Here is a 13,786-nt window from a genome sequence, read left to right on the forward strand (position 1 = left end):
GAGTAGCCACAAAGACCCTGCAGTAATTAGTTTCTCCATTTAATTACACCACTAGTGAAAATGTTTTAAATGATTGTGAGTATTCGTGCATAGGTATGTACAAACATGTACATAACTTCTGGAAATATTCTGGATGGACAGTATCTATCATCTGGGAGGAGATATGGTTAGAATAAAGGTAGACACACAGACAGACAGATAAATAGAAGATAAATTCTGCTAACATATTCTTGTCTAATAAATTGTTAAGCAACAAAAGAAAGCAGAAATCCCTGTGTACAATGTATAGATTTTCTTTAATGTGAGTTATTGGGAAAAGACAGAGTTGTCCCTTTAACTGGAGAGCAGCAAACAGCTGTTCCTTATGCATACATGCTTGCTTGGTCTGAAAGTTTTGGTAAGTCAGTGCATAACTGACAGTTAGATTTATCTCCCCAATAAGCAATCAACATTATAATAAAGGAAAAATGCTTTCAGTGCACCTTTGAGAGTGCATCAGAAATTAATCTAAACATCAAATTAATTATAGTTTGTAAATGAATAGTGGCTCACAGCCCTAATACTTCTCCCGCTCCTCCTCCTCCCCCTAAAACCTCCCCCAACCAACTGCAGTGGCTGGAAGTGCTATACAGTGAGTTTGATGAACATATCATTCTCTTTCTTATTCACACAACTCTTTTCGTATCAGCTGGAGAAATGTCCCTTCTTTACTCCTTGGAACTGAAGTTCCAGATCCTAGATGCTTTGGATTGTAATAGAGAGCAGCTAGCAAATACGAACAACTGTATTTTTTATTCCACCCTTCCTCTGGAAGCCCTAAACACCCCTTTGGTATTGTCCTGCTCCTGCTGATGTGTGTCTTCTCTGCTTGTCTGTGCCATGTTCTTCAAAGTGGAGAAGACTGAACAAACTACTGCTGACTTGAACCAACACATCCCAGGGGTCGGGCATGCTTACTATATGTCGTAAATCATCTCCAAAGTGTCTCAACTTAGGTACTTAAGTTAGTGATTTCTTTCATGACACACTGAGCTTTGGTCTAAAGCTTTGGACAACATTCATTGCTAGTGCTCATGCAAAGATTAAGGGCTCCTGGCAGAAAATCGAGTGTAGAGACTTTTCTTAGGAAGTCTGAAACCAGGTTAAAGGGAAAAAATAACATTTAATGATAGTACTGGTAACAGAGGCAAGCAGTTTTTGTCCCAAAGTCCATCTAATAATTCCTGTTAATATTACCCTAATAATATCTGTTGAGAAAGCTCATTTACCAAAGGAAGAATCAGAGGAAAAAAACCCACCAAAAAAAAAAGCCACAACAAAGAACCTTACAGCTGATAAATAGGTCTACTCATCCACGTAACTCAAACCTCTCTGCAGAAGAATCAGTGTCCTGATACATGATGTTAAAACCAAGGCACACAGATTAGTTAACCTATGATTGCCCAGATGGGACAGGAACGCAGGACTGGAATTTACCATTACATCACCTTACCCCTGGACATGCTCATTTCCCTGGATGAATTTAAGGACAACAATTTGCATATTTATTTATTTAAGTGCAAAACCACCAGCAGGGTATGTTGGAGGCACACTGTGAGCAGGTGCTTAGCAATACTTTACCGATGTACCTCAGGGTCTGCTGGTACGATTCTGCATCTTATGGAGTGCTGCCAATTTGCTTTAGACCTGCTCTGCAATGCCCCTAAATCCCAGAGCCCTGCATAGCTTTCCCAGTGCCCCAGTCTCTTGAGGTTTCTGCTACTTCTGTTTCAGATTCCAGTGTCTGTAGACTGTCATGACCTGCTTGCTGCCTTGCTTCTCCCACTCTGCCTTCTGCCACCACACTGAAGTCTTGAACTGCCACAACATAACACAACAAAAGCTCTATCTCTCAGTCCTTCTGAGCTTGCTCCCTCCCTCACTGCTTTTCTCACAGTGAGTGTTATTAGCTAGAAAAGACTGAGTAGGGAATAGAAATATTTAACGGTGTTATTAGCTACTATGACCCTTGTCAAGTAGCATTTTCTTATCCTTTGGTATCTTCAAGTAAGACTGGATGTTTTTTTCCAAATTGGGTGGCCCATTAGAAACATTTTGGTGGACTCTTGGCAGGAATCTGGAAAGAAACCTGACATCCATATTATATTAAGAATCAAATGATGTTTTCTTTAGGCCAAATAAACCTGTGGTTTTATGCAGCCATCAGAGTTTGCAGACAAAGCTAGAATGCCCCTTGTTACATTTAACTGGGGACTTTCAAAAAGAGATGGGGCATCCCAACATCGTGTGAATATCCATGAGTAGAAAAAGTGAAAAACTCCCAATGGATGTAATTGTTCACACCTGAGATGTCAGTCTGCACTGAATTGAAGGAGGGAAACCACAGTGTCCTTGTGGACATGAAGGAGATTATTCTCATCGTTCTGGAGTCATTGGCTTCTTAAGAGAAATTGAAGTTGCCACACCAGAGGGTATGTGGCACAGGCAGAGTGAGAGGCTGCACGTTATGGGTATTATGGGGTATGTGGAACAGAGTTACTCTGACAGTGTCTGATGCTTGATGAAATGCAAAGAGACAGAGCATCAGGTGCTCACTGCTCTCAAGAAGAGGTGACCAGAGGAATGAATTTCAAGTGCACCAGTATAACAATTTTAGTTTTAATTTATCCACATCTTCTGTGACACCTCGGGGTAATCATTTGGCCTCTGCTGCTCCATCCACTTCCTCGTTTTTCTCATTTTTGTCATGTCTTTTTAATTAATATTGCCCAAACCTATCCTTTGCCTTCTCTTCTCTGTTAAAACATTTTCCTAGAACAGGGTTATCTTTGCCATTCACTAGTTCTTCAAATGTCTTCTTGAAGAATATTCTGTATAGCAACACTGCTCCTGAAATTCTGAATATTTACCACAGAGGGACAGTTAACTTTGGATGGGCAGCATGAAGAGTGACTCTTCTCACGCTGACTTTAATAGCTTTAATTGCATCATATTACCTGATTTTTCTTTTTTTCCTTATGCACGAATCACTCACAGTTAAATCATCTACATATCTCAGAGGAAAGCTTTCCATAGAACCACCGTGACCAGCACATCAATATACTGATATTTATATATTTACATACAGAAGAACTTACACACATGCAGTGGGAAGTCTCTGCCTTATACAGACACAAAATAGTGCCCCAGGTCCTGTAGAAGTTGATGATCAGGCATATTATGTCCCTGTGCAAGACAACCCAGATCAGTCTATTGTGAGACTGGGAACTGCTGTCCAGAAAGCAAGGTAAATTAAGTGTAATTTTTTCTTAAGTTAGACAACAAATCCTATGGTGGCCCTGCCATTTTACTGGGAAAGGATAGCATGGCCTAGTGATGGTAAAAGAAGTGTGTGTGGTTAAAGTGGCTAAAAATATCAGCTGGGCATTGAGTGAAGAGCTAGCAGGAGAGGAGAGAGAAGGACAGAACGGTGAAGGGCTGTGAAAGTGAAATCAATAATTTTGAATACAAGAGGGTGGATGAGGCAGTGCCTGAGGGGAATCCCAAGGAGATGCTAATATGGTCAGTGTGATGAGGGCTCAGGCCATGGGGATAGAGAGGGTGGTGATGAGTGCAAGGGAGGAGCATGGTGTGTATTTGGACACATTTCAGCTGCATCAGGATAGAGGGGAAAATAAGAGCCAGAGATCTGAAAAACAGTAGGAGAAAAGGGAGGATCTGGGTCCAGACTGGATGCATGCAGCAAGAGGAAAATCTTAGGCAAAAAAGCCTCCCTTTTTAAATGACTGTTTTTCAGTGAGAAGTCAGGTTTGTTTCTCAGGCAATCTCATGTACTGCAGCAAGCAGACCTGCTATGGTAAACAACAGATACATTTTGATCACTTTCACATTTTTTTGCATGAAATCAGTTCTTGCCATAGTCTGAATTTCACAATGTTTGCCACTGAACTCAGAAAGTCAAAGGCTCTATGAGCAGGGCGTTTTTTTTCAGTGCACACAGGTATTAATGAGTTTCTGCAGGATGTTGGACTCTGGGAAACTGGGAGAAAGGTCTGTAACTGGTCTCATTTTCTTCTATGTCTTCCCCAACCCTGCCCTTCCAGCAGTGGCTAAAGGAGATAATGCTTCCGTCTTTGTGCTGAAAGTGCAGGGGAAGTGCAGGTTCAGAGACAAACAGGAAGGAATAAAAGTCCCTTTTTGAGATGGTGCTCTCCTGACTCACTTGCTTAGGGTTGGCTACTTAATAGTAGTTCAACAGTGACAGAAGAACAGAAAATGAAGAATTTTCTCTTTCCATGGGGAAAAAAAAAAAAAAAAAAAAAAAAAAAAAAAAAGTGAGATTTTTCTCCATGGAATTTTTTAAGTTTGTCAAAAGCAGGACTTCTTGACAATTTCTCTACAACCTGGGGCTAGACTCTGTTAGAGCAATTTACTTGGGATCTGCATAACAGATACATTTTAAAAGGTCATATAATGGTGGAATATCTTTCTGGGGCCAGACAGTATTGTCCCCCCAGGCTACCAGTTGGAGAGCTCTGGCTTGTTAAAAAAAGTAAAACAGAATGCAAATGCTATGTTTTTACATGTTGAGTTTTGGGAAATGTTTAAGCAGAAAAAGGAAAGAGTTTTGTTACATTCAAAGTTGACAAAAATCCTTTTGGAAAAAATAATTTCTCCTTTTTTTAAAAAGGTAGGATTTCAGAACAATAAAACCAGCATCAACTGCAATGGACTTAGCAAGAGAAATTATCTCTAATACCCTCCACAGTTTTATGTTGCTCTAAACTTGAAGGTTAGCAGGGTTGGAGGTTTTGAAGAGCAGAGTGACATACTTGTGATAATTAGCTACCTGCACTTCTGCCATTTCTGTCCTTCTGGAAGTGCTGTACATGACTGTTAGTATCTTTATCAAAAAAAAAAAAAAAAAAAACAAGCAAAAGTCAGAGAAAATTGGGTCTTGACACCTGGGACACCTGGGAAACTGACTGAACCTGGATGTTTGTAGCTCAGAAGTTAATATAAGATGACTAAAATCAAATAGCAATCTCTATTTCCTCTTTTTGCTTGGTCTTGAGTCTGTACATCCACAGTGCACCTTCCTGCGTTCAAGCTTGAATAATCTAACATCAGCATCGAATGTTACTGCGTTAAACAAGTTGTGGTTTAGGTTCTTCCAGTAAGACTCATGCTTAAGAAAAAACTGTGCTAAAATGCCCCGATCACTGCTCAGCCACAACCTCAAAGTACCTTGAAAGTGGCAATAAAGCCAGCCCCACAACTGCTCCACAAGCTAGGTATGTGTTATAATCCTCATGAAGCCTTGCAGCCATAGTTTTGAGATAAGAGAACATGTAGTGAATCTGTTTCTCACCTCACATCTCCGTTTAGTTTTGCCTTTCTCCTTGCCAGTTATGAGAGGAGCTAAGCACAGTATTCTCCTAAATATTATTTATGATAGGAATAGCAATTTCACTCCCAAAGGTCTGTTTCTAACCTGTTGATATCCTTGGAGCCCTAGTTTTCAATGTCACCTAGAGCTGTGCTGGTCTGCTCATTTTGTTATGAGCTTTTATATGATTAAAACTCCACAAAGAAGGTGGGCTCTGGAGTGAGTGCAGATAATTCGTAATTTCTCATCTAAACTTTCCAACTGCTTCTTCTAACCAGTATCTTTTTTTTCTTCCAGTGTTTGGGAGTACAGGAATCCCATGACTATGTTGAAGGGAATTACTGTGTCTTCTCACACCAGGGAAAAACACTTCTAGAATCAAAGAGCAACCTTGTCTGACCCTCTGTAGAGGGCAAAGAGAAACTGTGCACAGAGAAGATGCACAAAATTCTTGGAAGTGTTGTCTGTCTTGCACCATAGCAAGAAATGAGGTAGGAGTTTTGGGAGGTGGGCTATCTGGGAGGGGAGTGGGGAAAGTAGCACAGAAGGAAAGCGCAGTGTGGAGATTGAAAGTGACTTTAAATTCAAATGAAACTCCAACAAGTCTTAACTCTGGAAGTTTGCCTGAGAAACAGAGTCCAGATCAACTGCAGGTAACAGGAACAGAAAAGCAATAGTTTGTCCCACTGTAATTCTAATGGAATTGCAAGGAGTACTGGATGGCACAGAACAAGACATTTCACATCCCATTGGTGAGCATGAGGATGGGAGAGATCCCCAGTCCACCAGCGGGATAGTGCCACGTGGCAGGGTGGCAAGGTCTGCCTGCTGCTGCACTGCCTGAAAGGACCTTCCATAGTAACACTTTTGCAAACAGTGAAATCTCACTGAAACACGTCACCACACAGCTGTTGGCAGGCTGATCCAACCTTGTGGGTGCAGACTGGGGTGTCCCTGTCTGGCCGACCACACGCAGCTGAGGCTGTGTTCCACTCACGCTCCAGCTGGTGGAGCTGAGCCAGCCATATGCCCAGAGCTGTGTGAGCGCAGTATTTATTCAAACTCAGCTGAGGCACAGGGTGATCTCAGGCTGTTTGTATGTGCTGTAGCGCTGGCTCAGGTCTGGTGGGTTCAGAGCATGGTTGCTGGCATTTCACTGAGCAGCCATTCCTACAGGCATTCAACTAATGTTGTTCAGCCTTTGTCCCTTTGCAGTTTAATGTATCACACCTGCTGGAGAGCTGCTCCTCAAGCTCTGTCTTCCCTTTGACTTCATGACCTGTTCCTGCTTTGTCTTAGATACAGAAATTCTCCTTCTGCCACATGCTCCCACTGCTGACCCCATCAGCATTTCACCTAACCCCCTGGCCTCCTCCATTCTGCTGCAGGTGCTTTAGTCTTTTCTGCACCTTCCTCAGCTCCCCTTATGAGGCAAGATATTTTCCACCCCACCACCAGCAACTGCAGCACCCAGTTGCTGGTGAGATGCCAAACCTTCACCTCTAAGCAGCGCATACAATTCTGAGCATGAGACAATTAGGAGAGAAAGAGGGAAGGGGGAAAGTATTGACAGGAATAAATCGAGAGAAATCATAAAAGGTTAAGCAGAAAGAAAGCAGTTGAAAGGTAAAGTATTCAGAGAAAGCCCTTTCCTGGATGAATCTAATTGTTTTGTTATCTTTACCCACCAAAGCATTTACTTTGGTTTGTCGCCCGATCCACAAACACTTTCGAGGAGATGACATTACCGAATGGCAGGAACATCTGCATCAGCTCAGCATCCCCAAACTCCTGGGGCAGATGGTAGATAAACAGGTTACAGCCCTCTGGTCCTGTCAAGAAAAAAATAAGAACCATGAATAGAGTTAAGTGGGATTTGAGAAAGCACACAGTGGGATTTATTTTGCTGTGTCTCCTCTCTGTGACTGGTGAGGGATACCTGTCAGTAAGCAGTCTGCAGAGCCTGGCCTGCATTTAGGGGTCTTGAAGAAACGGCTCCTCAGTGTGTCTCACTTGGGAAACGGTGTGGGATGTGCTTTCTAAGTTTTACTGGCTCATCTCTTTATTGTTACCACTTCACAGAATCACAGAAACACCAAGGAAAAGACCTACAGGATCATCCAGTCCAACCATTCACTAATAGTTCTCACTAAACCATATCCCTCAACACAAAATCCAAATGTTCCTTGAACACCTCCAGGGTCGGTGACTCCACCAGCTCCCTGGGCAGCCCGTTCCACTTCCTGGCCACTCTTTCAGAAAAGTAGTATTTCCTGACGCCCAGCCTAAATCTCCCCTGGCACAGCTTGAAGCCATTCCCTCCAGTCCTATCACCAGTTACACAAGAGAAGAGGCTGACCCCCTGCTCGCTACAATTCCCTTCAGGTAGATATAGAGAGCAATAAGGTCTTCCCTGAGCCTCCTCTTTTCCAGACTGAAAGCTCTTCGTAAAACTCCATGTCTAGCAATGTGACATCTATCATAAGAACCCTTCCTTATTCTCCCATGTTGGTCTTCAAGACACTTTAAGAGGAACAAAGAAAGCAGAAGACTAGGAACTCAGAAAGTCGCCATGTGTCTATGCTAACCTTCCTAGCACAAACACCAGAATAAAACACAGAATCAGAAGAATACAGGAGCACTCGTGGCCATGGAAAAAATAAAGTAGAGGAAAAGAACAAAAAAAGAAAATACATCCAGTTCTTGGCTCTCTTAGTACTTCATTTAATCTGTAGAGTTTTGGGTGACCACCCCCTAACCTTTACTTCTCTGGGACTGCACCCAAGTGTTTCAGTATTTTTCCCGTTTCCTGTGAAGACTGAGATACCAGTAGAAGGGAAAATACAGAGACCCCTGGACTTGTTTTGTTTTGTAGAACTCTGCATTCTGTCCCCACAGTATGACTAACTCCAAAGACTCCCCATAATCTAGACAGTTTGGTCTCATTCCACAGGGTTCCTCAAAAGAGATGATAGATGGATTAAAATCCAAAATCCTAGACTTTGGGACAGGAACTGTCTTTTTTTCTTTCTTTTTTTTTTTTTTTTTTTTTCTTCTCACTACTGTAACAAATATCCAGAGAAGAAGACTTTCAGTGGAATGCCTTTTTGTTTATGTCGAGGCATGGAAAATGTTCTGTTTTGATTGCATTTTGAGGTAGGACCTGCCTCTGGCTTACACTGTGATTTGTATCACTGCATATAGTGTGCAACACTACACATTTGTGTACAAGTGGTTTTGTTGGAAAAAAACCCTAAACATTTAAGTCACCAGCAAAGAACTGTGGAGTCTCAGGAGGTAGGACTTTTTGGGTGGGGGAGATTATTTCCAGGGCTACTTCCAGCTGCTGCCCAGGTCTACAGTGACCTCCACAGGTAACTCCAGCTCTGGTTTGCTCATCAGGGTCCAAATGAAGGGGAATTAATGCATTCTCCTTGAGGGTAGGAGGAAAGAGCAAAATGGGATGCCCTTCTTCCACTCAGCTCCTGTGCTTACATCCCTGTGACCTAACTGAGCCTACTTTCCCCTATTTAAAGCTGGGGCACAGTGTGGAGAAGGAAAAGGTTTTTTTAGCACTCTTGTTTTCTTCATTGGGGCATAATTATGGTGTTGTAACACAGCAAATTACAACTTTGCCTTTCCTGTTAGAGAGAGGAGTTCGCCTAGATGCTCCCACCTTTTATTAGCCATTATTCATCCCCCCGGCTGGCAGGAGAAGTAAGGCGAAGTCAGGATTCTGACAGATGCCCATTTAAAGCTCATTAAAATTCCTGGGCCTCAGCATGATTGAAGTCACAGGCTCTCCACATTTCCTTTTGGATTAATGGAAAATGAAGCCCTAATGAATATTTGCTAAGCACAATTTTCCCCACTAATTTGCTAAAAGGACTGTCACGAAGGAACAGCTGATCCTTTGCATCTCGTGCATTTCCTAGAGGTCATGGGGATGGTGACTGAGTTTCTTCCAAATGGGGGGGAAACTGGTACAGTGGGATAATTAACCAATTAGTCACCCAGTCATCTGCATAACTAATTTACTTTTGAAACTCAGTGGCCCACACTCAGGCTCCCCTATTTCATGCCAAACTTTTCATTCTTCCCCTCAGCTCTTGTCTGCCTCTTCCTTAGTATCCCCACTGAGCGACTATCCTTTCTTCAGTCCTTTCTGCAGTTCAGTTACATACAGTGCAGTTACTGGCACAATAAGCTAGATATGAAACAGTCTGAAAATGTTAAACAAACACCAACACCCTTAGGTGTCTGTTAGAGCTGAGAAAATGCTGCCCAGGAGAAGACCATGGTCCAGAATAGTAGGGAAAATTTCATTTCTTCATCTGAGTGTGCCCCAGAGCGCTTCTGCTGTGGGATTTGAGATCTGCATTATTATGGAATGGGTAAAATCTTGGCTTTACTGCAATTAGTGGCAAAATTCCCACTGACATCACCAGAGCCAGCAGTTTGCTCTGTAAAACTGGCAAATTCTTTCAAAAATGCCAGCTGTATTTCCTGGGGTCTTGGATGTGTTGTGCATGAGTAGAGAGATTCTGCCTGCACGCGCTGAGAAATACCTACTAAGGCACAAGGTGGATCAGAAGCACACAACTTCATCCACACTAGGTTTGGAGGCTGGACTCAAGGAGAGAACAGCACTTAGCTCATCTTAAAGTCAGCTTTGTCTAACAGTGCTTGGACACCAAGAGAAAAAGGCCAGGAAGGATGTGAGAAAGCAGAGACCAAAGCCCAGTTCTGTTTTGAAGTGTGGCTTTGAAACCCATGCTGTGGCTTCCCACGCTGACTCAAACATTCAAGGCCAAACTCACTCCATTCCCAGCTCCAGAGGATTTTTGCTAGTTTAATGCTGAAAACTCCACCTGCTACTGAGAAACAACCTGGGGTAGTTTGATTTGTTTTATCATCCTCACATATGAAAATTCTGCCATTAGAATTTAACAACCAATTTCTTGTTAAACCCATCCATCCGTAAGTTACCTATCACAGTTAGACTCCTGGGTAAAGAATTCACAAAACAAGCTCTCTCTACCTTGTTTTTCCCGTATTCCTGAGTCAAGTTAATTCTGTCAGTCTACAGTAGATGACATAATCATGCATGTGGCCATCCCTTTCTGCATATGTGTATATTTTTGAAAGACTGAATGCATTTATTGTTCTACTCAGAATGCTATGAAGCGCTAAGTTAGTTCTATGCAAAGAGTTTTAAAGGGATCAAGATCATTGGAACAAGATTACTGTTGGTATGGCAAAATCTTAGTGAAAACTTTACTGCTAAGAGAAAGGTCTTATTCTGGACTGAGTTAATGGATCACTGAGGATAGGTACAGTTGGCAGTTCAAGGCTGAATATAATACTAAAATTCTTTACTAAGCACTTTACTTTGGTTTTCTAAAGGGCTGTAAGTCACCTCAAAATCTAACCATTGCAACATTTTATGAATCAAGGTTCATTTCTATCCTGACACCTACCACGGCTTTTAGTTTTATTGCTTTAAGTAATAGGTATTGCTGCTCATTAATATACTGGAAGCACAGATAGTCTGGATTCAGACAAAAAGAAATAAAAGTTGTAAGGAACACACAGTTTATGAACGATTTGCATATGACAGGCAATGGTTATGCTGTATAACAGCATACATGGTTATGCTGTATAACAGAAACTCATGTGCCTGGAAACACTGGAACATATGGAAGAGAGATCTGTTCTGAGTCTGTGTTGATTTGGCTTGGTAAGATTTGAACTGCTAAGTCATTGCTCTGCCCATACTCATCACTGTCCAGCTTGTGGCAAGTTACTTAAGATGGACAACAGTGTCCCAACCTATTTCTGGATGTCAACTGTCAATATGAGTAATTAAAAATGAGGTGTCCCCACATGGATGTACAAAGTTGGCAAGTGGTCTTTTGTCTGGATGCACGGTAAGTGGGAATATACCTCACCTCATCAGTGAACACTCTGAGGCTGTAACTTGTTGCCTATTCTTTGCTTGTTATTTAGTCCACAGCATACTTGAATGCAAGAGTCATAAACCTGCCCTACTTTATTTTAGTATCCAAGTGTACTTCTTTGTTTCCTAAACTATGTCAAGATGAGTAATACAATACAAATTTGAAATTACCCCCAAGTTTTGCCTGGTTGACATGGTCTGAGTTAAGACTTTGTCTCTACCTTTGGAAATTTTGGATCTGTTCCATCCTGTGCAACCCATCAGCTGCCAACAGCCTCAGCGCTCATGTGGAAGCAATGACTAATCTTTACAGGAATTATGCAGCAGCCAAGCAGTCTGGGCTTGTTATCCAACCAGGATTCAGGAGCTGAGAGTTAGCATCATTATTAACAATGTGATCATCAATGTTGTTGTTGTGGTAGGATAGGTTCATTAATAAATCAGTGTTTGCGCACATCCTTGCAAACATAAAGCACTCTTTTCAGCATTGAGTATTGTTATTATTAGAATTCCCTCTTGCTACATCTTCCTGTTAAAGGGTAGAGAGGTTTGAAGGTCTTGACTCACTGCTAAAATGCAGTGTTGTGTCTTAGAGATTCTCCCTCTAGCAAACAGTAGAGAAAACCACAGCAGATAAACACTACATGAAAATGGAGGACACTGGGAATGCTGCCTACCTTGAATCAGTGGTTCTTCTCCTATACCTGGCCCCCAGTCATTCTTAATATCAGATGCTTATGGAAAGGAGCAAAGAGTTATGAGATAACTTGTCCACTGGGTGATACTCACCCTCAACCCACAGACACACCGTGCGGTATGAACATTGGGATCTTTGGGCAATGGTGCTTGGAGTGTGCACAACAGTTATTCCTTGCTTTGGATTGTTCCTGGCATAATGCTATGTTAAGCAATGATCTGCTCTCCATTTTGTCCTGTGCTTAATCTAGCCCCGGTAAGTAATAAAAACCAAAGTCCTTCAGCATGGGGGAAACATCTCAGTAATGATACGCTAGGTCTGTGCATCTGTTCTCACAGCAGGGATGTGTACTAGAGCTAATCAGGAGCTGGAAGTTGTGTTCCCCAGGAAATTCTGACATCAGAAAAAAATTAATTCCAAATTAGATCGAATTGCTGACATTTCTAATTTTCTCACAAAATGAGATTTCTCCCCCAAAGTAGTTCTAGGCCATCAGGATGTTTTAGTGTGATAGTCTAATCTTGATTCATTTTATTCTGACTGTATTAAAATATTAAATGTAATTATATATATAACAACACATATAGAATATATCTGAATTAGTGATCTAGTAAGGAGTAAAAGTTGAAATATAATTATTTAAAATGAGGGTCCCTACACAAAGCTGAAGTACCTGACTTAAATGCCTCACTTAGGAAAGCAGTTTCTTGTCCAAAGAGAGTGTGGAGGATGGTTGGGGCTATCTGAGCAGGTTGCCTCTGAGATTCCTACTGTTCCCTACTGGCTGTAAAGCAAACATAAATGACTCCTCTCTTTATTTAAGGAAGTCTTTGGTTGCTCTGCATTACATGATGCAGATACCTCCCAAAACAATCACATGCAATGGTGGGAGATTCATCTATCCATGCTTTCATTGTCTCCAGTGCAACTATCCTGTCCCATGTACATAAGTCAGGCTCCTCTTGTAGTCAATGTAAAGAAACAGGTATCTTTGCTACATGAATAATCTCATCCTCATACAGATATTACTCTCTAAAAAGGGCTGATTTGTGTTTCCAGGGAGGCTGAAAGGACTAAATCAGCTCCACTTAATAGCAGGTGTCTGAAATTACATTACTGGCTTCTAATGAATGATCACCATTATTTGTTTCCTATTAAATTCTTTATTCCAGTACAATTACTCTTGTTGGCTGTCTTTAACAATCCCCACTGGATGTTATTGTCCACACTGCTAACAGGCCTTTCCATGGCCCTTGCACATCAGCATGCTCCTCTCCCTGGGATCTTAGGAGATCTTGGCAGAAATTTCCCATGAGGATGTTTGCAGTGTGCCAGTAACGCCACATATGGAAATTGAGAAACGACTCAGTGGACCAGGGATTCAAAGCAATGGGGCATTTAATGGATGCTCTCTAGGTGTACGAGGAGGGGAACCAGTGTAGAGGGGATGGCATGCTGGGTGCAGCGAAAACAACAGACCACTTACTCACCTTCTCTCTGTTGCTGTGGTATCATGGGAGGTGGCTGTGGGAACGCTTGGCTAATCTGGCCATAAGCAGCAGGATAAGCAGCTGTAGAGAAAAGAAAGAGAGAGAAGAAAAGGATAGATTTCAGTTCTGGGAAGCAAGAAACTTTCAAATCAAACAACCACAAGAAGCTGGAGACGGGCTTTCCCATGTATTTTAGGTGCCTCGTATAGTCTGAGATATAATAGAAGTGTCACAGTGGTGCTTCAGATAGT

At 41.9% G+C, this 13,786-nt stretch overlaps 1 protein-coding gene across 1 annotated transcript in view; it reads right to left on the minus strand.

The window, feature by feature from the left end:
* The window catches only part of CELF4 (CUGBP Elav-like family member 4), a 715,704-nt gene that overhangs the window by 38,692 nt on the left and 663,226 nt on the right, over nt 1-13,786 (minus strand). Inside the window, exons 10-11 of the mRNA XM_042862314.1 lie at nt 13,536-13,616; nt 7,138-7,221 (exon numbers count right to left, since the gene is read on the minus strand). Coding sequence (XP_042718248.1) covers nt 7,138-7,221; nt 13,536-13,616 — 165 coding nt within the window. The remainder of the gene's footprint in view (nt 1-7,137; nt 7,222-13,535; nt 13,617-13,786) is intronic.

Source organism: Lagopus leucura, unplaced genomic scaffold, assembly GCF_019238085.1.
Source record: "Lagopus leucura isolate 7727_CA_CO unplaced genomic scaffold, USGS_WTPT01 Super-Scaffold_650, whole genome shotgun sequence".
Classification (NCBI taxonomy): domain Eukaryota; kingdom Metazoa; phylum Chordata; class Aves; order Galliformes; family Phasianidae; genus Lagopus; species Lagopus leucura.